We start from the raw sequence: 24,233 nt of genomic DNA, 5'->3' as shown, positions 1-24,233 counted from the left end.
GCATCTGACTCGATTTCAGCTCAGGTCATGATGTCACGGTTCGTGACATCAAGTCCCACATCTTGCTCTGTGCTGACAGTTCAGAGCCTGCTTGGGATTCTCTCTCCCTCTCTCTCTGCCCCTTCCCCCGCTTGTGCATGCACATGTGCTCTCTTCCTCTCTCTCTCAAAATAAATAAATTTAAAAATTTTTCATTACAAATCAGATAAAAAGATACCTGATGGTTTCTACATATCCAAATGTTCCATGTACAAGATATGGAAGTAATACACACAGGAAGTCTGTACACAGCTTAATAAGATCCAGACAATTTTTCAAACTATGTTTTCTAGAAAGAACTTGTGGGACTAATAGCTTGGGAAAATTTTGAAAATCATTCATTTTCCACTTCTGAAAAGTTGACAGTATTTTGCAGTCAACTTGGCAGCTTTGATGTAAGCTTTTGGCCTTAATAGGCTCAAAACTTAGATATGCACTTGTATCTATATAAATTATCCTTCCAAAATATTCTTTTACTTTATTAAAAAATTTTTTTAATGTTTGTTTTTGAGAGAGACAGAGAGAGACAGAGAGAGAGAGAGACAGACAGAGAGTGCAAACAGGGGAGAGGCAGAAACAGAGGGAGACACAGAATCTGAAACAGGCTCCAGGCTCTGAGCTGTCAGCACAGAGCCTGACGTGGGGCTTGAACTCGGGAACAGTGAGATCATGACCTGAACCAAAGTTGGATGCTTAACCGACTGAGCCACCCAGACACCCCTCAAAAGTATTCTTTTTTTTTTTTTTTTTTAACGTTTTTTTATTTTATTTTTGGGACAGAGAGAGACAGAGCATGAACGGGGGAGGGGCAGAGAGAGAGGGAGACACAGAATCGGAAACAGGCTCCAGGCTCTGAGCCATCAGCCCAGAGCCCGACGCGGGGCTCGAACTCACAGACCGCGAGATCGTGACCTGGCTGAAGTTGGACACTTTAACCGACTGTGCCACCCAGGCGCCCCAAAAGTATTCTTATAAAATATGTTGTTTTGATGTTTGATTGGTAAGAACAACATGTATTCAGCGGATCTAATTTTCTAACACTTTCCTATTTTCCTCATGCTCTTTGCATTCACTATTATGTCTGGATCAAAGGTGATTTATCATACAAGTTGTTGTACATAATTTTAGAGAGTTTTATTTCCACTTCAAGAAATTTAAGTCAGCAAAGCTGTCCAACTTTTAAAATTCATCCTCACAAATGTGAAGGGATACTTTTTACCATTTATTTATTTATTTTTAACTTTTTATTTCATTATAATTTTTTAATGTTTATTTATTTTGAGAGAGAGAGAGGGAGAATCCCAAGCAAGCTCTGTGCTGCCAGTGCAGAGTCCAACGTGGGGCTCGATCCCACAAACTGTGAGATCATGACCTGAGCTGCAATCAAGAGTTGGATGCTTACCTGTCTGAGCCACTCAGAAGCCCCTATTTTTTATCTTTTTTAAGTAGGCTTCATGCCCAGTGTGGAGCCCAACACAGGGCCTGAACTCAAAACCCTGAGATCAAGACCTGAGCCAAGATCAAGAGTTGGACACTTAATCGACTGAGCCACCCAGGCACCCCTAAAGTAATACTTTTTAAAAATACAATTAGGGGCGCCTGGGTGGTGCAGTCAGTTGAGCGTCCGACTTCAGCCAGGTCACGATCTCACAGTCCGTGGGTTCGAGCCCCGCGTCGGGCTCTGGGCTGATGGCTCAGAGCCTGGAGCCTGTTTCCGATTCTGTGTCTCCCTCTCTCTCTGCCCCTCCCTGTCTCTCTCTGTCCCAAAAATAAATAAACGTTGAAAAAAAATATTTAAAAATACAATTAAATAACTAAAAAATCAAATATAGTTATTAAAGATTATTTTTAATAGTATGAATGGTAGAATACAAAACAATTCTACAAAGAAGGCTGCCTGCCATAGAAATGATCTCTGAATTTCCATTCGATCTGATCTTTGCTGTTTTGCCTCACGTTATTTATTCTTCACATTTTTACAGGAATTTGTCCATTGCAAGAGGAGAAAACTGTTTTCCTAATGGTATCTGAATGAAGCACCTTTAATATTCACACCAACACTCACTCTCCTTCCTGATTTACATAATTACACGGAAGCTCTCAAAATTTGTTTGGGGCATGTAAAAGGCATCCTATAATGGACAGACTTCCCCTCCAGGACACTGCTGAGGGTGCTGAGGTCTTGAAGATGAGTGCCCGTCCCAGAGACTGCCCTCAGAGGAAAAGGGCTGCCTTGCCCACTCACTTGCCCTTGGTCACAGCCCCTCCCTAGGGGCAGCCCACATCCAATGCCAGGTCAATGTGTAATACAAAGACTTGGTCCTCTTGCCTCTTGAGACACATGCCTGGGGGGCATTCAGCTCTAGCTGCCTGTGGGACTGGATGAGGTATCCTAGTTCAGCTTCTTCCTCTCCCTGCCCCCCTTTACGCTGCTGAACCTGACAGCGCTCCCCAGTTAATATCCTAAACCCTAATTTCTTTTTCAGAGTCCCTTTCCTGAAAACCCAACCTACAGCCTGCAATCATCATTAATTATTTCAGCGTCTTACTCCTGTAATTATGTAATTACTCATGCGCGCACATATACACACACTTCAACTGACAGATAAAATTTTGACTTTGAATGCACACACAAGGTTTTCACTCCCCTTACACCAGGATGCTTAAATTTAAAAGTGGCTATTATGATCTTAGGAGCGCCTGGGTGGCTCAGTTGGTTGAGCGTCTGACCCTTGATTTCGGCTCAGGTCATGATCTCACGGTTTGTGAGTTCGAGCCCCACGTCGGGCTCTGTGCTGACAGCTCAGAGCCTGGAGCCTACTTCAGATTCTGTGTCTCCCTCACGCTCTGTCCCTTCCCTGCTCGCACTGTGTCTCTCTCTCAAAAATAAATAAACATTAAAAAAAAAAAAAAGATACCAGTCATTGGATTTAAGGCTCACTCTACTCTAGTATGATCTCATCTTAATTTGATTACATCTTAAAGACCCCCAAATCAGGTCACATTCACAGGTACTGGGAGTTAAGAATTCAACATAGGGGTGGGTGGCACATAATTCAACTCATGACAGATACCATATGTAATTCAGGGTGAAGAGGTGCCTGGGGCGTGGACAAGAAGGAAGGAGTCGAGAAAAGACAAGCTAGGGGCGCCTGGGTGGCTCGGGTGGTTAAGGGTGTGACTTGGGCTCAGGTCATGATCTCCCGGTTCATGAATTCAAGCCCCAAATCCGGCTCTGCGCTGAGCCACAGAGCCTGCTTCGGATCCTCGGCCTCTCCCTCTCTCTGCCCCTACCCTACTTGTGCTCATTCGCTCTCTTTCTCAAAAATAAACATTGGGGCGCCTGGGTGGCGCAGTCGGTTAAGCGTCCGACTTCAGCCAGGTCACGATCTCGCGGTCTGTGAGTTCGAGCCCCGCGTCGGGCTCTGGGCTGATGGCTCGGAGCCTGGAGCCTGTTTCCGATTCTGTGTCTCCCTCTCTCTCTGCCCCTCCCCCGTTCATGCTCTGTCTCTCTCTGTCCCAAAAATAAATAAAAAACGTTGAAAAAAAAATTAAAAATAAATAAATAAATAAATAAACATTAAAAAAAAAATAAAGACCTTAAAAAAAAAGCAAGCAAAGGAAAAAGAAAGAGGAGGGAGAGGAGGAAGAATGTAGTAAACAATATTTCCATAAGTATAAATTGTCCTGTTTCTAGAAAATGCTGTGCATGTTTATGTAGAAATTAGACTAAAGAGCTAGCTTTCTATTTTTTGTGGGAATAATAACAACAGATAATCCTATCTGTGGCTTACTAGGAGCCAGACACTGTTTTAAGCACTTTATACATATTAACTCCTGTAATCCTCATATCTCAACCCTGTGATGTAGGTACTATTAATTATCATACCCATTTCACTGATGCCAAAATTGAGGCCTAAAAAGACACAGCTAAGAAAATGGTTGAGCCAGGATTCAGCCTGGCTTCAGAATCTGTGCTCTTAAACACTTTGCTATATACAATATAATTCTGTTCTTGGAAAACAAAAACACTACATGTGTGTACAAAAGCTTGTATACTTGGAGTGCCTGGGTGGCTCAGTTGCGGTTCGTGGGTTCAAGCCCTGGGTCAGGCTCTGTGCTAGCAGCACAGAGCCTGGAGCCTGCCTCAGATTCTGTGTCTCCCTCTCTCTGTGCCCCTCCCCAAGGCGCGCTCTGTCTCTCTCTCTCCCAAAAACAAATAACGTTAAAGAAAAATTTTTTTAATGCTTGTATATTTTATAAGACCAAATAAATAAAAAATAAATAACAAAACGAGGCGTCAAAATAAAAAAGTAAAGAGGCGCTTGGCTGCCTCAGTCAGTGGAGCATGTAACTCTTTATCTCAGGGTTATGAGTCTTAAAATCCTCTAAAAAAAATTTTTTTTTAAGATTAAAAAGTAAAAGCTTGGATTCTAATCAGTTCTGTTTCAGGGTCGGGGGGGACACAAATGAATGTTCTGATTGGCCTGTGTTGGGTCAAATGCCCAGACCACATGTTTTGTGGAATGGAAGTTGCATTAGTCCCAGAACATTCTCAGTAGAGTCACATGGGTGGATTTCGTACACCAAAGAGGCTCTATTACCAGAGGAAGCTGAAGTAGATGGCCTCTGAGGGGCTTGGAAAACCACCCATCCACGCCAGTCTCCTTGAACCTCAGAACCACCCTCCCTACCTTTTGAAGAGATGCAAAAAAAAACAGGGTAGCTGGAGGTCCTTCACTATTTGGATGAACAGAAGGCATGGCCCTAAGGGGAAGAAACAGGCTGCGGAGAAACTCTCCCTTCAAAATCCCTCCCATGTTTCCTACCCTCCGCCCAGGAAAGGGTTAATAAAGGGACAAAGCTTTGTGTTCTCTGCACCTGCCACACAGACACACACACACACACACACACACACACACACACACACACACAGAAAAGGTGCCCCTGTCCCCAAGTCCTACGAGGGGCAAGTGCCCATCTGGGATAACTTAATGGTGCAACGGGAGCTTGTGTTGCATTTGGATCATCTGGTATTTTGGTTGCTCTGCCAGCCTGAGGATTATCGCACCTGTGGGGATTAAGTGGTGCTGTAGGATTATCTTGAGTTTGGAGTTTAACCCCCACGTGGAAGGATTTTCTGGCGGTACTGTAGGATTATCTCGGGTTTGGGTTTGATCCCTCATATGGAAGGATTCTCTGCTACTTTGATGTTCTTCATGACCTGGTGCCTTCTTTTCTACAGTATTAATCAGTGAATTATTGACTCAGACCTACTTCAAGACAGGTATCTTCATGGCTAATAGTTCCTGTTCTGGGATCGTGGGGATGTATTTGTGATGGGTGGGATGGTTCTATTTTCCATTGGCACACTGTTCCAAGGGATAACAATTATGGCAGAACTTGTATCTCAGGAGTTGGTGGGAATGGTGGGCCCTGTATCTTAGGGGTATAGGAATTATAGATGTTGGGTCTCAGGGACTGAAAAGAACAACAATATTTGTATGCCAATGTCTGATGAAAATGGTGGCCTTGGTGTCTCCAGGGTTGATGGGAAAGGTAGATCCAGGGTCTCAGGGGCTGATGGGAAGGTGGGTCCTGAGTCCCAGGGGCTGATGGGAAGGGTGGGTCATGACAGGGATTCGTTGGAATGGTGGGTCCTGAGTCTCAGCGATTAGTGGGAACGGGTCAGCTGAGTCTTAGGTGCCAAGGGAGTCGAAAAGTCTATATCAGAGAATGATGGAAACAGTTGGTCCTGTGACTCACTAACCAATGAGAATGTAGGCCTTATGTTTTAGGAACTAACAGGAATTATGTATGTTCTTTTACCCCAGAGGCTTAAGCAAGTCCCAAGCCAACCCAACCCATAAAGCTGTTTGTTATTCATCTATCCCTCCATTTCATTAGCAAACCCTTTCCTGGGCCCCTGCTATGAGCCACACCCTATGCTGGGTGATAGTGAGGACACAGAGATGACTCAGGCCTAGATGGTTCCCTCAGTGAATTCCCAGAGCCAGACCCAGACACCAAGAATCACAACATGACAGGATCAGAGCCAGGAAAAGGAGACAGCAGGGTGGTGCAGTTACTGTCCTGTCCAGACTATAGGGCATCTGGGGTAAATGTAGAGTGACAGTAATTCTGGATACCAAATCAAGGTGTAGGGCCTGACAGAATGTCCTTTTTCTCCCATGTGAATTCGTGTGCATGACAGGAGCTAAATACTAATCCCAAGTAAGCTGCATATTTTTGCAGAGGCAGCTCACCTCCAAAGGAGAGGCATGGACCGTGGAGCCAGAGAGACCAGGGTTCAAGTCCTGTCATTGCCATTCACTTTGGAGGTTGGCTAACTCCCTGTTCAGAACTTCAGTTCCCTCACCCTTACACAGAGATAAAACAATTCCAATAGTAAGACTGCTCTGAGGGGCGCCTGGGTGGCTCAGCTGGTTGAGCGTCCAACTCTTGGTTTCAGCTTAGGTCACGATGAGATCAATCCCCACATAGGGCTCTGTGCTGACAGCCTGGAGCCTGCTTGGGATTTTCTCTCTCCTGCTCTCTGCCCCTCCTCCCCTCGCCTCCCACGCTCTCTCTCTAAATCAAAATATTTAGGGGCGCCTGGGTGGCTCAGTCGGTTGAGCGTCCGACTTCAGCTCAGGTCACGATCTCACGGTTCGTGAGTTTGAGCCCCGCGTCAGGCTCTGGGCTGATGGCTCAGGGCCTGGAGCCTGCTTCCGATTCTGTGTCTCCCTCTCTCTCTACCCCTCCCCCATTCATGCCCTGTCTCTCTCTGTCTCAAAAATAAATAAACATTAAAAAAAATTTTTTTAAATATTTAAAAATATTAAATAAAATATTAATTTTAAATTTAAAATATTAATAAATTTAATTTTAATTATATTTAAATTTAAATAAAATTTAAATCTAATATATTAATATTAAATAAAATAAATAAAATAATTTTAAAAATATTTAAAAAATAGTAAGATTGCTGTGATGACTGGATGATCTGATTTATAACAAATACCCAGCCCAGGTCCCACCCCAAACTAGACACTCAGCAAAGGGTATGTGTTGTCATTACCATTATTCCTATCGTTAGTAATTAAAAACAAAATTTAAAAGACTTTGAAGTCAGTATCCAATATCTGAGTTCAGAGGCTTAAGAGCATCGGAAGAAATCAGTAAAAAATAAAAATAAAAATAAAAAACAAATGGGGCTCCTGGGCGGCTCAGTCCATTAGGCATCCAACTCTTGATTTCGGTTTGGGTCATGGTATCAGGGTTCCTGAGCTTCGCACGGAATCCGGCAATGTGCCAATGGTGTGGAGCCTGCTTGGGATTCTCTCTCTCTGCTCCTCCCCAGTTCCTGTGCATGCGTGCTCTCTCTCTCTCAAAATAATTAAACATTCTTTAAAAGAAGTAATTTGCATATGCATAAGCATTAGTTTCTGTATGCAAGAAAACAAATCTCCCAATTGCCTGAGTTAAGTATGGATAATGTATGCAATGGAGTACTATATAGCCCCTAAAATGGAGGAATTGGGTCTATAAGCATGGATAGGGGAGGCTCTTCAAGACGCAGTGTTAAAAAAGCAAACCGTAGGACAATGTGATCCCAGCTGGGGACAAAAAAAAAGAGAAAGGGGTGGCATAATATATGTGCATAGATATATAGAATTCGGCTGAAAAGATGCACAAGAAATTGGTAAGCCTAAGCTATCTCCAGCAAGTACTGGGTGTCTGGGGGGCAGGGTGGAAGGCAAATGCATTTTTCACTGTTGGAGCCCTAGAATCACATACCCACCGCTGCCTGAATGTGTTCCCTAAACGTCCCCTGACCCAAACGCCCACAAAGTTCCAAGCTGCGCATAGCACCTATCCTCCCCAGTTCCCTCTTCCTCCTGGTTCCCATTTGGGAACAACTTCTGTCCCCTCAGCTCCTGGGCCAGACTCCTGGTGGCTGTATCTTCTTCACGTCTTCCCCTCCCCATCACGCCCACAGTCGGTCAGTGCCCAGTCCCTCCTGCCCGCACACATTCTCTGCCCCACCCTCTCCTTTCTGTCCGCAGGGTCCCAGCCCCAGCCCGGGCATCCGCCCCCTCCACCCATCCCCCACAGGGCCCCAGAGGGGTCTCTCTGACGTCCAGACCTGACTACCACCCTCCACGGCTCCCGGTCACCCCCAGGAGAAAGTTCCCAGCCTGGCCTTCAAAACGCTCTCGAGCCTGGCCCCGCCCACCGCCTCAGCCGCATCTTCGGAGCTCCTCAGCTCCTGTCCTCTAAGGCTCCGGGCGGACTTGACTGCTTTGCGGTCCTCCCGGAATCGCCCCCGGTTCCCTGCCTTAGAGCCTCTGCCAGGAACGTCCTTGCTGCGGCCAGCCCCCCTCTCGGCCATCCAGATCTAACTTCTCCCGGTTCTCGGAGGTCCCTTCGGCTGTCTCCAGCCGAAAGGGCTCCTTCCTCCCCTGGGCTCGCACAGCCGCTGGCCTCTGGCTCTGTCATACCCCGATCGCCCTGCATTGGAACTGTCTGCGTCTGGGGCTGTCTCCTCCATCAGACTGTGAGCTCCGTCTGCAAGGGCAGCTATGGGTCTGATTCACCTTTGGGGCCCCAGCGCGGGGGGCGGGGGGTGGCGAAGCGGAGGGAGGGGAAGGAGGCTGGGAGGGCAGGAAGGGGGGAGAGCGAGGAGGGGAGCAGACCCCGCTGGGGCGGGGGGGGGGGGGAGGAAGAGGAGAGACACAGAGACGGAGAGACCAGGAGGAGAATGCACCGCGCAGGAGGCGGCGACCGCGGCGACAAGGCGAGGGCGCAGAGGTGGAGGGCGCGGGAGAAAGCGGAGAGGGGAGAGCCCGGCCGGCCGCAGGAGGCGGAGGGAGGGAGAAGTGGAGCGCGGCGCCCCGCCGCCCCGGCCCCTTTTGTCCCTTCCCTCCGCCCTGCGTCACGCTCCCGGCCGGCCTCCCCGCGCGCTCCCTCCCCCGCCCGCGCCTCCTCCCCGGGGCTGGATGGAATTTTTTCCCCTGGACCGGGGCCAGCTCCGGGGCCGGGGGAGGCAGGCCGGGCCCGGCCGGCGGCGGGGAGGGGCCGGGGCGGGGGCGCCCGGGGAGGGGGCCGGCCCGCGGGGTCCCGGGCGGAGACGCGGACCGGAGGGAGTCGGGAGGAGGGAAGGAGGATGGCGGGGCCGCCGGGAGGAAGGGGAGAGGCCGTCGGGCGGCGGAGGCGGGGAGAGGATGGAGAGCGGGCGGCGGCGGCGGCGGCGGCGGGCCCGGCGCGGCGCGGCCTGGGGGCTGGCCGGGGAGCCCCTGCCCTCCGACGCGGGAGCGGCGGAGCCGTGAGTCTGCGGAAAGCGGGCGGGGGGTGGGGCGGCGGGGGGCGGGGGTAGGGCGCTGGGGCCCGGACCCGGGGTCCCAGGGGGAGGAGGCCGCGGCGGCCTGGGTTTCTGGGTTCTTGGAGGAGGAGGGGGCTGGGGACCCAGACTCCTGAATCCTCGGAGGAGGGGGCTGGGGGCCTGGATTCCGGGGTCCGGAGGAGGAGAGGGCGGGGAACGCCTCCCGGATTCCAGAGGAGGAGGGAGCTGGGGCCGAGGGAGCTGGACGCGGAGGCTGGAGGACACTGGGGCAAGATGCCCGCCCGAGCCCTCAGGGGAGGTGGAGGGAGAGAGGTTGGCTTTGGAGGTGCCTCTGGCAGCGGAAGGGTTAACGTCTGGCTGGAGGGGAGGGGGAGGGGCAGGGAAGGGGCTGCGGGGCTTTGAGGGGTCAAGGGTGAGCCGTGCGAGGTGGGGGCGGAGGAGGGGGGGGAGGTTGTCTGGGCTGCCAGACAGGCCAGGGTCAGCGGCGGGGGCAGGGGATGTCTGGCGGAGGAGAGGCCCAGCATCCAGGCTCCCTTGGGGACCTGGGATTCCAGGCCTCAGCCCCCTCCTCCTTCAGACCTGGGAGTCCGCAACCCAGCCCCCTCCCCCAGAATCCGAACCCTTAGCCCTCTTTACCCCCGGACCCGAGAGAGACTGGGCCTCGGGCCTCTTTTTCCCTCAGACCTGGGAGTCCACAGCCCAGCCCCCACCCTTCACAAAACGGCGGAGTCCGGGCCCCTTGCCCCTTCCTCCCCCGAACCCAGGCGTCCCCACCTCCTCTTTAAGCCCCAGCTGGATCCCAGCCCTCTGGGGGTTAAGGGGGCGGGGCCAGCCGGTTGCCATGGTGCCAGACTGTTTGGGTCTGCTCTCTGACCCTTGGGGGCTCCCCAGGGTCTGCAGAGAGGGGGAGGGGGACCCAGACCTGAGGGAAGTCCAGCGCCAACCCCCTCCCCAAATCGGGCCTATGGGCCCAGGGAGTTCGTGTCTCCATCAGCGCCGTGTCCGGTGACCTTGAACAAGTCCTGACGGTTTTCTCTGCGTCTCAGTTTCCCCAAGGAGAAATTTTGGGGGGGAGTGGGGAGATGCTCGGGTCCTGCAAATCTTTAAGATTCTCAGCTCCCCTCTCACCCCCTCCTCAGGCCCCAGGCAGCCCCGGGGCATGCTGGGAACCCGGCCTGGGCTCTGGGCCAGGTTGTGGGGGGGCGGGGGCAGCCTCCTCCCTTCCCCTTCCTCCCCACCTTGGCCTGACTCTCGCCCCCGCCTGAGGGTCTGGGAGGTTGGGAAGGAGGGAAGGGGGATGAGAGCCGGACCGACTCTGGCCCCCCATCTCCTCCTTTCCTCCTCCGCCCCCTTCCCGCCTCTCCTCCCCCTCCTCAGCAGGTCGCTACCCCAGCCCTGGGCCCCTTCTCCAACCACCCCCACCCCACCCCCAGCTCCAGACCTGGCTCTGAGCTGTGAGGGGGAGGGAGAGAGGGAAGGAGAAAGACAGAGAGAGAGAGAGAGAGAGAGAGAGAGGCGAGGAGAGAGGCAGAGAGGGGGCGAAGGAGAAGGGAGGGAGAAAGAAGGGGGTGGGAAGGAAGGGAGGAAAGAGACAGAGGGAGACAGAGATGGAGAGAAAGAGAGAGGAGAAGGGAGACGGCCAGAGACAGAGACATTGAGGAAGAAAGAGACTGAGAGCATGAGAGACAAAGAGAGAGGGAGGGAGGAGGACAAGGGAGGAAGAAAGACAGAAGGGAAAGAAAAAGAATAAGGAAGGAGAAAAGAGGGAGAGGCCATCTGCAAGGGAGAGTGCCGGAACCAAGGAGGGGAGAAACAGACTGAGCGAGGCCGAGAGAGAAGGCCGAGAGCGGGGAATGAGCAATGCGGAGCCGGGAGAAACAGACGCAGAAGGAGGTAGAGACCAGGTAAGCTGGGAGCTGACACGGACACCAGGCGCAGCAGGAACAGACAGCAGGAGGAGACAGCCAGAGAGATGGAGCTAGAGCGAGGGACAGACAGAACTGGACGGAGGGACCGACCTGCTGCCTGCAGGTGCACAGACGGGCTAAAGGTTAGCCCTCGGGTGGGGAGGCTGGGTGCCCGCCCCGGAGCCTACCAGGCCCGGCCCCTCCCACTTGCTCTGGCCCAGCCTCTCCCCCTCGTGGGGCAGTGCGTGGGGCAGTGCGCCTGCCTTCTCACCTGCCCAATGGGGGGGAGCCGACAGCACCTTACTAGGCCTGGGGTAGTGTTAGCGCTCAGGGATCACAGCTGTCATCCTTATAAATGATGGGAGGCCAAAAGAAGAAATGAGAGAGGGGAAAAATATCCAGAGATGTTCGAAGGTTTCATATCCCCGCCTCCGCCCTAGTCCTGGATTCCAGAATCTGACAGGTAGGTAGGGAGCTGCTTGCCCAAGGGGCCCAACTCCAAAACAGGTGAGGCTCCCTCTGACTCTGCATCCGGGAAGCCAGGCCATGCCTTCCCCAGGGAGGCAGGCCTGGCTGGACTCCCGGGTCTGAGGGAGGAGGTGGCTGGGGGGGGGGGGGGGGCTGGATTCCAGGGCCCTTTGAGGAGGAAGGGACTAGGGGCCTGAACTCCTGGGTCCCTGCTGAGGAAGGGGCCAAGGGACTGATTCCTGGGTTCCTGGGGGAGGAGGGGGCCGGGGGCCCGGATTCCTGGGTCCTGGCACCCACCCGTAGAACCGACCTTGCGGGGCCTTCGCCGCACACAAGCTCGAGTCTGTGGGTCCGTGTCGGGGGCTCACCATCGCGGCTGGGGTCTTCCCGGCCCTCCCCGCCCTCCCTGGTCCTCCTGGCCCCCATCTGTCCGTCCATCCGTCTGTCTGTCCACCTGCCGCGCCCCCCGGGCTGAGGTAGGAGGTTGTATAGTTGAGGAGGACACCCACGGAGATCACTATACGGCCTCCTAGCTTTCCCCAGGCTGCGCCCTGCACGGGACGCCCGGCGGGGACCCCAGCCCCGGACCGCTGCCCCATGCCGGGGGGACCCTGGGTGGAGGAGCTGGGCTGTCTCTCCATCTCCACTGTGTCTCTGGAGTCTTCTGTGTGTCTGCACAGCGGCCTCTCAGACTCTGTCTTCATCTCTCTCTTACTGTGTTTTCTGGCATCCCTCCATGTCTCAGCTCCTGTCTCTCGGGATCTCACAGTATCTCTGTGCCATCTCCACTCTGACCCCACACCCCCACCCCACACCAGCGCCTGTCAGGCCACCCCATGCCACACTGCCGGCCTCTGGGTCCCTGAGACCCTTTAACCTGTGAGGACATCCAGGGTCACAGGTGAGGTTCTTGGGAGCCTGGCGTCCGGACCAACCACAAGCCTGGGGATTGCCCACCTGACCCCTGACCGCTCACACCCTTTCTCCTGGAAAACCCAGAGCTTGACGTTTGGCCAGCCACAGAAATCCGACCTCTGACCCTAGACCATGTGCCCCTCCCCCCCACCATGGTGACCTCACAAAGGTCGCCAGCTTCTCCCCGGGCCTAGACCCTCCGCTATGGCCCTGCTGGCCCAAGACAGCGCTGTCCCGTGTGCCCTGGTGGCCCTCACGGTCTTCAGGGCCCCCGCCTGGGCCTGTCTGATCTGCTTCACATCCTATAAGGAACGCACCCGCATCTGCCAGATCTTTGCTGGTATACAGGGCCCCGAGCTGGAGAAGTGTCAGGAGGCATTCAGCAGCGCCTTTGCGGACCTCGCCGACATTGAAATCAGTGAGGAGACCTGCCACTCTCCTCCGGGGTCCTGGGGTGTGTGTGCAGGGAGGGCCCCGAGTGCCTTGAGAACCACTGGGATTCACACAGAGAGGGGATGGTGGGGGCAGACTTAGAGCAGGATGGAGAGTGAGGGACAGACTCGGGGGAGGACAGACATTTGGGGGGACAGACTCAGAAGGGGATAGTATAGACATGGAGGACAGACTCAGGAGAGGATAGAGATGGGGGGATAGACCGGGGGGGAACAGAGATGGGGGACAGACTCAGAGAGGAGGAGAAGAGAGGTGTAGGGGGACAGACTCAAGGGAGGAGAGAGATGGGGGGACAGACTCAGAGAGGGCAGGATAGCAGTGGCGGGGGGGTGGACAGAGACTCGGAGACAGAAGGTATCTTAGAGAGACAGAGAATCTCCACACTTCGGACGTGGTGTTGAGGGGACTGCTCTTCCCAGCCTCTGCCCTCCGCCCTTACTCCCAGACTACAATGAGAGAAGCCATCTGCATGACGCCTTCACCCAGATGACCCACTCTCTCCAGGAGATAGCTGCCGCCCAGGGTGAGTGGGGTGGGGATGGTCTGGCGGATGTGGGTTGGAAGCCCCCAAGAGGTAGATGTGTGTGTGCGGGGCGGGGCGTGGGGGGCAGATGTGGCAGATGCTGAGGCGGTGCCATAGGCTGAGGGAGCTTGATTATCTGTCGGGAAGAAGGGACGGCCGGATGCTGGCAGGGAGGTCAAAGAACAGTGCAGAAATGACCTCGAGTCTGAAGCCCAGTCGGGAGCAGGCAGACATGAGTTCTGAGCCACCTGGCTGTGTGGCTCCCCCTCTTCCTGGCTGTGAGGTTCTGGATGTGTTGCTGCCTCCCTCAGGGTCTCAGCTCACCCACCTGTAAGGTGGGACAATTGCTTTGCTTCCCTGACGGCTGTGCAGCGTGGTGAGCGGGAGAAGCCTCCCGACCAGACAGACCTTGAGGGTGGGAGGGAGGAGGGAGGCCTGAGCGCTGTTTGCAGCATGAACTGGCCAGTTGGGGGTCCAGGGCTCAGGGTTTATTTCTACATCTGCAGTTAGGCCTTTTGTTTTCTGCTCTTGCCCACCAAGCTTTCTGACAACGACCCTGAAAGATGGGGAGGTTCCCGTCCACCCAGGGGGTGTCTGGGGAGGGGGTGAGCGTGGAGAAGACTTCAGCTACAGACCCCCAAACCCCAAAGAGAGGCCTGGGCGACTCAGAGCTGGGGTGGGGGGAGGGGCTCAGGACTCCAGAAAACACCTTTTCTCCCCACGTAGACCACCTCCTCACAGAAGTTTCTGAAAAGCGCAGGAACGAGTCCCGTTCTGCACGTAAAAGATCTCCCCCTAGAGCTGTGTGTGGGACAGACTGGAGTGGGGAGACAGTGGAGGCTGGGAGGCCTGAGCCAGGGAAGGGCTGTGACGTTTCAGGAGAGGACACGGGCGCAGATGAGAGTCCAGAGCAAGAGGGACAGGGGGTGGGTCTGATGGGCTGTTTGGGGAGTTGCATGATAACGGACAGCACCCGGGGTCCCCATGCGAGGGTGGGGGCTGGGTCATCCCTGGAGACGGGGAGTCCGGGCAAAAGAGCAGGAGTGGGAGTAGGTGGTGAGCTGGGCTAGGATGTAGTGACCGTGAGGGACGCAGGAGACATCCAGGAGGCAGCTAGACACATGCGTCCAGGGTTTAGCTGCAAGGTCAGGGAGACTGGAGACTGTCCCGAGGAGCAGGGCTGTGAGTGGGGAAAGGGCAGGCTCAGCTCTGGGCGTAGCAAGATCCTCTGGGGTTGTGTGGGGGACAGACCGGAGGCCGGGAGAAGCTGGTGCAACATAAGCGACAGGTTTCTATTGAATGTGCCGGAAACAACACTGAGGACATAGCTGTGACCAGAACTCCAAACCACTAGCCCTCAGGTTGCTTGTATTGGGGGCGGTGGGAGGCACAGACAATAAATGTAATCAGTGAAATACTATAGTGTGTCAGTTGGTAATCCAGGATATGGAGGGGAACAGAGGACAGAAAGGGAACAGGGTGCCCCATGAGATGATTATTTAAAAAAATGTTAATGTTTTTATTTATCTTGGAGGGAAAGAGAGACAGAACACGACCAGGGGAGGGGCAGAGAGAGGGGGAGACACAGAGTCTGAAGCAGGCTCCAGGCTCCGAGCTGTCAGCACAGAGCCTGACACAGGGCTCGAACTCACGAACCGCGAGATCATGACCTGAACCAAAGTCGGATACCCAACCGACTGAGCCCCCCAGGCGCCCCGTGGGGTGATTATGTCACGTAGGCTGGTCAGGGGAGTTGCAAATTAGAAGATGCGGCTGAGCAAAGATGTGCATGAGGTGACAGAGCCATGCAGATAATCTGGGGGAAGAGCCAGCACAAGGGGCTGGAGCGGAGGGAAAAAGCGAGAGATGAAATCAGAGGCTTCGAAGAACCACATCCTGTAGGACCTCATAGGCCAGTGGTTGTCAAGCTCCCGTGGATGTCAGAATCACCCGGGAGCCGGTTAAAATGCAGACACCTGGGCCCCACCCTCCATTTCGGACCAGTAGGTCTGAGGCAGGGCCAGGAAGCGCACATTTCCAGTAAGTTCCCAGGTGATGCTCCAGGAACACACTTTGAGAACCGTTCTTGTGGGCCCTTGAACTGACTTCAGCTTTTGCTCTCGAGGCGGGAGCCACACTGGAGGATTTCAGGGAGAAAGAAAGAGACGATATCTGACTGAGGCCATGTAGGCCAAGGGCAAAAGCAGGGCAACCACTGAGAAGGTCAGCGGTGTTTGGACCAGCTGTAGTGGGCCAGGTGGGCCAAGACGAGGGTTGGGCATGAGCGTGGAAGATTAGGAAGGTCAAGGATGTGACCGTGCCAAACGTGCCCCATACATGGGAGGGGCCGTGTCTGCGGTTACACATGTTAATTATCCTCCTCAAGGACATCTCCATACCGGCCCTGTGAGGTGGGGTTTTGTGGCCCCATTTTCTAGACGGGGAAGCTGGGGCCCGGCTGGACTTTCTGTCCTGGACGGACCCAGGAGATGCTGGATTGGGTGTGTGCAGGGTGAGGGGGATGGGAAGGGCAGCTCCAGGTCTCCGGGACGGAGGACCCAAGAGATGGACACGCTGACTCCGAGAGGCTCTCCGTGGTGGCAGGTGATCCTGTTTGCGTATAAAAACCAGGGAGTGGACGGCATGGTGTAGAGAAGGGAGGTATGCCACAGGTCATGGAGCTCAACCACCTGGGTTGAAGTCTAGCTGTGTGACCTCGGGCCACCTTCCTAACTTCTCTGTGCCTCAGTTTCCCCATCTCAAACCTGGAGGTGGTCGATACGAGCAGCTGACCCGTCCGTAACACTCACCGTGTGCCATCCGAAGGCTTACAGACATTCTGTCATACGGCCATTAAACGGCACATCGTTTGGCATGGGGACGCCCTTTATATTGTATGGCATTAAATCTCGCCCCAGCCCTAAGAGGCAGGCACTGATATTGTCCCCGTCTTGCAAACTGGGGATCAGGAAAGCTAAATACCTGGCCAAGGTCACATAAGGAAGAGGGCTGGAAATGGATGTCTCAGCTGTGACATTTCTGATTTCCAAAGCCATCTCCACCAATCGCCAATCCACCATCCAGCCGTTACTTTGGGAAAAGCCACAACACCTTACAGTTTGGAGGCCCTTGCAAGGGTCAAAACTCCCAACACCCATAACAGATGGATGAGCCAGGACTCAAACCCGGATGGTCTGAAACAGTTGAAGTTCCTACGGATACGCACTTTTTTTTTTACATGCACCTCTTTTGGGGAGACTTTACAACATCTACCCACGCCCCCTTGTGGCTCACTTGAGACAACCTCCACCCCTCTGCCTCTGGACATTTCACTCTATCCCTGTTTTATTCCCATGATTTACTCGATCGATACAGCACGCACACATACCCTGGGCATGGCTCACTTGGTATATCCCACACTCATCCTCCCTGTGAGTCACTTGGTTTGGCCCAAAGATATTCCTTGGATGACGACTCCAACATCCTGGCCTCTCATTTGAGCACCCCACTCTGACCACATCCTCCTGATCATCCTGCCATCTCCAGACTACACATCTGCCCTGTGACCAAGGAGAGACACCTAAGTCCTTGACCCCTCATTCTGAACCCACTTCCTGTCTTCAGTGCCCCCTCTCTCCAATTTATACCCAAAGATCACCACATCAGCCACACTTGCCAATATCTTCCATTTTTATATGTCTTAAATCACAGAGGAACAGGGCCCCTGGGTGGCTGGGTTGGTTAAGCGTCTGACTCTTGACTTCAGCTGAGGTCTCGAGCTCAGGATTGTGAGTTCAAGCCCTGCGCTGGGCTCTGCGCTGGGCATGAAGCCTACTTAAAAAAAAAAAAAAAGTCACAGAGGAATGTGCAACGGCTTAAGCAAGCTACGAGTTTATTTCTCCCGTGTAAAAGAAGTCTTGAGGTAGGCACTTCAGTACGGCAGCACCATTTCATCTTCTTGGGGACCCAAACCCCTTCCGGCTGCCTGCTTTACCATCCCAGAGTGGAGCCCTTATCTTCGTGGTTCTACATGACTGCTAGAGCTCCGGCCATCCATCCAAGCTTCAGGCAGCAAAATGGAGAAAGGGGAAGGATTGATAAAATGTGCTATGTCTCTTTTAAGACTATGTCCTATGAACTTGGTTATATGACCACAACTGGGTCACATGACTGCAGCTACAAGCTGCAAGGGCTGTTGAGAAATCTAGCCTTTTAGCTGGGTGGTTGGCGGGACCGGGGGTGCTTTCCCAGCTGAAATGCAGTGTGATGTTACTAAAGAGATATTTGGAGGCAACTAGCAATCCCTGTGTGTTAGCTTGCTGGGGTTGCTATAACAAAGTGCCGTAAACTGAGTTGCTTAAACAACCAAAAGGTATTTGTTCACAATTCTGGAGGCTAGAAGTCCAAGATCAAGGCATCAGGGTGAGCAGGGCTGGGTCCTTCTGAGGCCTCTCTCTTTGGCTTGTAGATGACCATCTTCTCTTTTGCTGTGTCTTCACACGCTCTTCCCTTTGTGTGTCTGTGTCTAGCTTTCCTCCTCTTACAATGCCATCAGTCACGCTGGATCAGGGTCCACCCTGATGACATAATTTTAACTTAATGACCTCTTCAAGGCTGTACCTCCAAGTACAGTCACAGTCCGAGGTACTCGGGGTTAGGACTTCCGCATACGAATTTGGGAAGACTGCATACAATTCAGTCCATAACACCTGCCACATTTCTAATTTCCAAAGCCATCTCCACCAATCGCCAATCCACCATCCAGCCGTTCACTTTGGGAAAAGCCACAAAACCTTACAGTTGGGAGGCCCCTGCAAGGGTCAAAACTGCCAACACCCACAAGGACAGAGAAAGAAAGCGTAAAAGGGGGGTAGGAACAAACAGAGACTGGAGACCACAGAGGAGGGTCAGGTGCATGCCCTGTGTAGCCGCCCCTAAGCTGTAGTTACTTGCCCCCTCACAAAAACACAGCCTCTGTGTTGCACCTCTTCCAAATGTTTTAAAAGAAATGCCAAACGTTTTATGTGACTTTCCCAAATTTTACATGCTGGCAACTGGTTAATTTTTAAAAATAAATTCCAGTCCAAATATAACACATGCAAGAGATGGACTGGAGCCACAGGCCACCGGTTGTGGTCGCCATTCCAGCTGGATCCTGGAATTCATTCTACACATACTTACTGAGCACTTTCTAAGACTCAGGGCCCTCCCCTGGGTCCTGGGGATACGGCACTGAAGAACGAAGAACAATGTGTTTACGAACTTAACAGTGTACACACTTACATGATTGCTGTATATATAAATTATGTAAGGGGACACCTGGGTGGCTCAGTCGGTTAAAAGTCCGATTTCAGCTTAGGTCATGGTCTCGCAGTTTGTGATTTCGAGCCCCACGTCGGGCTCTGTGCTGACAGCTCGGAGCCTGGAGCCTGCTTCAGATTCTGTGTCTCCCTCTCTGCCCCTTCCCTGCTTGTGCTCTCTATCTCAAAAATAAACATTACAATTTTTAAAATAAAGTATATAAATACATATCATTCTAAACTGAGAACTCTAAATGGAATGAATGGAACACTTCAGGAGACAAAAATAGGGAACTGGATCAGATCTGTGGTCAGGGAAAACCTCGCAGGAGACGACATGAGGTCGGAGATGAAGGATGGGTAGGAATAGGGGGAAAGATGTGTTAGAAACAGAAGCCAGCATGTGCAAAGGCCCTGAGGTGCTAGAGAATATGGTTGTTTTCACACTAGGGGAAATGACAGGTGGGCACAATGGAATAGAGAGCCAGAGGAAACCAGCCAGACCATGTAGGGGTAGTAGGACTTGGTGAGGAATTTGATCTTTATCTTCCCCTTCCCCCTCAATAAGATCAACACAGGATGCAGAGGGGTTCCATTGGAGAGATAGTCCTGGGGCAGATGGAAGGACATCTGGGGAGTCGTCAGGCTTCCAGGTAGACAGGGTGGGAGGAGGTGAGAAGAGGGGGTGCAGTATATACTAGACACGTAGGGACGGGGAGGGGCTGAGGAAGGGAAGGGTCTTTTCTACAAGGCCCCCCCTCCATTCCCCAGGCTCCTTTAACGTTGCTTTCCCTGATGCTGCCGAGAAAATGCGGAAGGTCATTATGAAGCTTAAAGGAGGTAAAAGAGGCTCCAGTTCCTTCCCTTAGGCGCGACACACACGATTAGAAAATTCCTGAGCCAGCCATCCTCTCCCCAGTCCCTCTGAGCCGCTGCCCTCGGTGGGTCACTACTGACACAGCCTCTCCCCCTGCCAGGACCACTCTGGATGTGGTCCCCGCTTCGGTGGAAGGTTTCCTCTCCAGCTAGGACCCCTTCCTGGGATGGTTCCGTCCCAGATTGGCCTGGGCCTCTCCCTGGATCTGTCGGCGCACTCTGACATTTCCTTTCCAAGTGGACCCCCTCAGTGGGGGAATTCTAGCCTAGCCAACACCTCTACTCTGAGCCCGCTAGTTAGGCCCTGTCCCTAAAACAATCGCCCGGGGTCTAGCCTCGCTCCCTCAGTGGAACACACTGGGGTCCGCCCAGCGCCCTTAGAAACAGCATGCCTGGGCCTGATGTTACTGGAATGCTGCAGGCCTGGCCCCGCCCCCTAGGTGGGCGGTGGCAGATCAGGCCTCGCTCCTGGATCGCCTGCGGCAGGCCTGGCTCCGCCCCCTAGGTGGGCCGCGGCAGGCCTGGCCCCGCCCCCTAAGAGGAAAGCATCTGGCCCAGTAACATCCCCTATGGGAGCTCCAGATAGGCACTTCCAGGCCCTCCAAGGTAGTTACGTCTCCTCTCTCTCCACAGCCCAGGCCTGCGTCCCTCCCTGCGGTAAGCACTTCATTCAAAGCTCAGAATTGAGGGGGCAGGGAGGTGGTCGGGATCGAAACCTGGGTGGGCGTCGGGTCCGAAGGAGGCCAATAAGAGCCCTGGAGAAAAGTAATAAAACCAGGTATTGCTCACAAACCTCATATAAGTCGGGCCTGAAAGCAAAAACAAGCCAATAGGAGTTCTAGAGGCCGGAGAGTGTGGCGAGTCAGCCAGTGAGCGCGGGGAAGGCGGCGCCCAGGGCCTGTCTGGCCGATAGAGCCCGGAGGCTTAACAGACCTTAAGTTGGCCAAAGGGACCCTGGCTGGGGAACGCAGACGGAGACCACGTGCACGCTTCGGTCCCACAGGGTTCCAGGATGTCGCCCGGCGTTTCCTCTGCTACGGGTGTTACTCCAAGGCCTGCAACTTCCCGCTGGACTGCCCAGGTGAGAGGCGGGGCCTGGAAGGAGAAGAAATGGTAAGAACTGGAGAAACTAGAGCTGAGCCGGGAAGGGAAGCGGCCGCACGGGGGCGGGCCCGGGTGGTGACGCGGACTTGTCTTCAGTTCAGGACTTGACGGTGACTCGGGGTCAGCAGGCTAAGTTCTCCTGCACTGTGAACTTCCAACTGCCTAAGGAGGAAATCACCTATTCCTGGAAGTTCGCAGGAGGAGGTGTGAGTCGGAGCGGGGCCAACGCGAAGGGTTTAGGAGGCGGGTTATGCTTCTCTAGAGGATGGGGGGGGGGGCGTCAGGACTCAGGGGGGTGGGACTCGAGGGAGCTCGGTCTAGATTCACGTTTCGTGCAAGGGGACGGTCCCAGGATTTAGAAGTGGAGTCAAGGTTCAGGAGGGTGGCTTACGTGTAAGGAAGGATTTAGGGCCGGAGAGTGAGTACGGCGCCCAGGAGGCAGGGTTATGCGTGGAGGCGGGGGGGGGGGGGGGAGGAGGTCCGCTAATAAGGGATGAGGGGTGGGGCCAAGGCTCGAGAAGGCGTGGTCTAGTTCGGGGTCGGGACTCGAACGTTCTGGTTTGGCGAGACGCTTGCAGGGGGAACCTGACCCAAGTTAGGGCAGGGCTCCGCTCCTCCCACCGCTTCAGCCCGAGCGTCCCTTAGCTCCGGACGCAGGACCAGTCCTACTTCCGAGACATCCCGCGGGCCCAAGGATACCTGGCGCGGATACGGCCGGTGCAGCCCACGCACAGCGGGACCTTCTCTTGCTCCATCCTGCACGACCAGCGCCCAGTGGCGCGGCTCTACTTTTTTCTTAACGGTGCGCGCGGGGCTGCGCGAGGGGGCGGGGCTGCGCGGGGCGCCGGGAGCGCGCCCGACTGACGTGCTCGCCCCCGCAGTGACCAGTGCGCCCCCGCGTGGGGAGATCGAGCTCCAGGTCTCCTTTCGGAAAGTGCTGCGCTGGGCGCCGAAGGAGACGGAGACGTTGGAACCATGGAGGCCAAGCCTGGGCGAGCTGCTGGCCAGGCCCGAGGCTCTGACGCCGGGCAACCAGTGCCTGCTCGCGGCCCTCGCAGCCGTAGCATCAGCCAGTGCGACCCTTATGGTGTGGTGAGTCCCCGGGACCCTGGAGTGCCAGCATCCGCTCTCCTTCCTCCGACCTGAGTGTCCGGCACCCTCGTACCCAGGAGTCCAGGCCACCATCCACCTCCTCCCTCAGACCCGGGAGTCCAGACCTCCAGCCCCTTCTCCCTCAGACCCAGGAATCTAGGCTTCCAGCCCCTCCTCCCTCAGACCCATAAGTCCAGGTCCACGGCCCCCTCCTCCCTCGGATCCAAGAGTTCAGGCCTTATCCACCTTTGGGACTCAGGCTTCCAGGACCCCAGTATCTCATCCCCAACCCTGCCCCCCAACACAAAATGCCTCCTTGTTTCCCCAGGGTATTCTTTCGATGGTACTTCAAGGGCAACTAACAAAGGTATCTTTTTCTTACTTCCTTGTCCTGTTTTCATCCCTAAAATAAAGAATGTCTTTCCGCTCTCTAGATTCTTTCCATCTGTGAAGGTGGTCAGTACCGTCGCAGGTAGCAGGAGAGGCAGCGTACCCCAGATACGTTCAGGCGGATAGGCTCCTAATGACGGGAGTATGTAGAGTTGTCACAGTGCAAGGGCCTGTGCTGAGGGCTTTAGGTGCAAGCCCAGACCCTTCCCAGGATTTCTGGCAGTCTCTCTGACATTGCAGCCTGCAGAAGACACCCTCAAATAGAGTCCTTGATGTCTCCTTGAAAGCCCGTGCCTCCCTGAGGCTTTCCTGCTAAAGGCGCCCCCGTCCACCCAGCTGCTCCCCCAGAAACCTAAGTTTAATTCCTCCTCCTCTCCGGTTTTCATGCCTGAGCCCTTTTAACTCCTAAACATCTTGTGCAGCTGCCCTCTCTCTGTGGTCCCAGTCACCATCATCTCTTGCCTGGATCCCTGCAGCAGCATCCCCACTCATCCCCCTGCCTCAACTCGGCCTTGCCCCACTGCAGTCCGTCTTCCACATAGCAGCCAGAGTAATATTTTAATGTATGTCAGACCAGGGGCGCCTGGGTGGCTCAGTCCGTTAAGGGTCCAGCGCTGGATTTTGGCTCAGGTCATGATCTCACAGTTCATGGGATCGAGCCCTACATCAGGCCCTGTGCTGACAGCATGGAGCCTGCTTGGGATTCTCTCTCCCTCTCTGCTCCTTTCCCCTGTTCATGCTCTCTCTCAAAATAAATAAAGTTAAAAAAATAAGTGTGTCAGATCAGGTTACTCCGGCTCAAAAGCCTTCAGTGGCTCCCTATTGCCATTGGGACAGAATCCAATTCCTTGTCAAGGCCTCCGAGATCCCCCAGGTTCTGGCCCTTGATGACCGGGCAAGCCTTGTCCCACTCTTCCCCTTGATCTTTCTACTCTGCAGTTCGTTTGGCCTTTGCTTATTCCTTGTGTTTGTCATGATTCTTGTCACTCTCTCCAGGACCTTGTTACATGGCTAGTTAACCCAGTTAGGGTTTCCTCTGAAAAGCCTTTACATGTATTAACCTATTTAATCCCCACGACAGCTCTGTGTGCCTGGCACTGTATTTGCCTGACTGTCTTTTCTTGTCCCCCCGCTTTACTCTCTATCCCCATTGGCCATTTTTTGGTCCTTGAACATACAAAGCTCGGTCCCATGTTCAGGCCTTTGCACATGCTGTTTTTCATACTTGAAATGACTTTACTGTGAACCGCACGAAGCTACCTCTCTCTCAGTGCACACGTCCCAGCCCAAACGCCATCTTCTCTTGACTACGCTCCCCCTCCACGGACATCCCCCTGTTTTAGCTTGTGCATAAGCACTCATTGGGACTTAATGTCAGCTTGTGTTTTTTATTTGGGTTTGTGTCTTCGCGTGTGAAAGATAAGTTCCTTTTAGGCATCTACTCATTCTTATTCACTGATGTATTCCCCTTTACTCATTCGTTTAGAGAATACTTACTGAGTACTTCCTATGTGCCGGGCATTTTTAAGAGACTGTCAAGACAGCAATGAAGAAGTCAGGACAGACAAAAGTCTGCACCCTCATGGAGTTTATGTCCTCATGTATGGTCAGACGATAAACAAAATGAAGCAAAAATGAGGCATGGATCAAGTCAGAAACAACCTGAGTGTGCCCAGCATCGGGGACATGGCCAGATGGCAGGGCATCTGGAGCAGGACTTTAGGAAATGGCTACGCAGTGAGGTCAGAGAGGATGTGAGGGGACCAGGTCATGCAGGACCTTGGCCACTGGAAGGTCTGCGTTTTCCTCTGAGATGAACG

General features: G+C 53.8%; 1 protein-coding gene and 1 long non-coding RNA gene across 6 annotated transcripts; one reads left to right on the top strand and one right to left on the bottom strand.

Annotated features, from left to right (window-relative positions):
• Positions 1 to 11,068: 11,068 nt before the first annotated feature.
• SPACA6 (sperm acrosome associated 6) lies at positions 11,069 to 23,059 on the top strand. Of its 5 annotated transcripts, none has more exons than XM_043600243.1 (9): positions 11,069 to 13,093; positions 13,574 to 13,651; positions 19,723 to 19,791; positions 20,461 to 20,484; positions 20,831 to 20,908; positions 21,028 to 21,137; positions 21,577 to 21,733; positions 21,813 to 22,023; positions 22,458 to 23,059. In XM_043600243.1, coding segments are annotated over exons 1-9 (942 nt in total). In that variant the 5' UTR covers positions 11,069 to 12,879; the 3' UTR covers positions 22,459 to 23,059. The 5 variants fall into 5 exon arrangements, with proteins under 5 accessions (XP_043456178.1, XP_043456179.1, XP_043456177.1 ...); XM_043600244.1 differs by lacking the exon at positions 22,458 to 23,059 and adding an exon at positions 22,352 to 22,456 and having other exon boundaries at positions 11,069 to 11,289; positions 13,548 to 13,651; XM_043600242.1 differs by lacking the exon at positions 22,458 to 23,059 and adding an exon at positions 22,431 to 22,456.
• Positions 20,607 to 21,741, bottom strand: LOC122494812. Its single transcript, XR_006300279.1, has 2 exons — positions 21,631 to 21,741; positions 20,607 to 20,922 (listed from the first exon to the last, which is right to left on the bottom strand). It is a non-coding gene; the product is annotated as an uncharacterized LOC122494812 (long non-coding RNA).
• Positions 23,060 to 24,233: the final 1,174 nt, after the last annotated feature.

This window comes from Prionailurus bengalensis, chromosome E2, assembly GCF_016509475.1.
Source record: "Prionailurus bengalensis isolate Pbe53 chromosome E2, Fcat_Pben_1.1_paternal_pri, whole genome shotgun sequence".
NCBI classification, from domain to species: domain Eukaryota; kingdom Metazoa; phylum Chordata; class Mammalia; order Carnivora; family Felidae; genus Prionailurus; species Prionailurus bengalensis.
Note: the sequence above shows the minus strand (reverse complement) of the source record. Positions and strands in the feature narration are given on the sequence as shown.

Excerpts from the sequence above, each read along its gene's own strand:
- SPACA6 (XM_043600240.1), top strand. The coding sequence starts at position 12,880 with ATGGCCCTGCTGGCCCAAGACAGCGCTGTCCCGTGTGCCCTGGTGGCC. Across the intron at positions 20,909-21,027 it reads CTTCCCGCTGGACTGCCCAG|TTCAGGACTTGACGGTGACT; the intron begins GTGAGAGGCGGG and ends ACTTGTCTTCAG. Across the intron at positions 21,734-21,812 it reads GCTCTACTTTTTTCTTAACG|TGACCAGTGCGCCCCCGCGT; the intron begins GTGCGCGCGGGG and ends TCGCCCCCGCAG.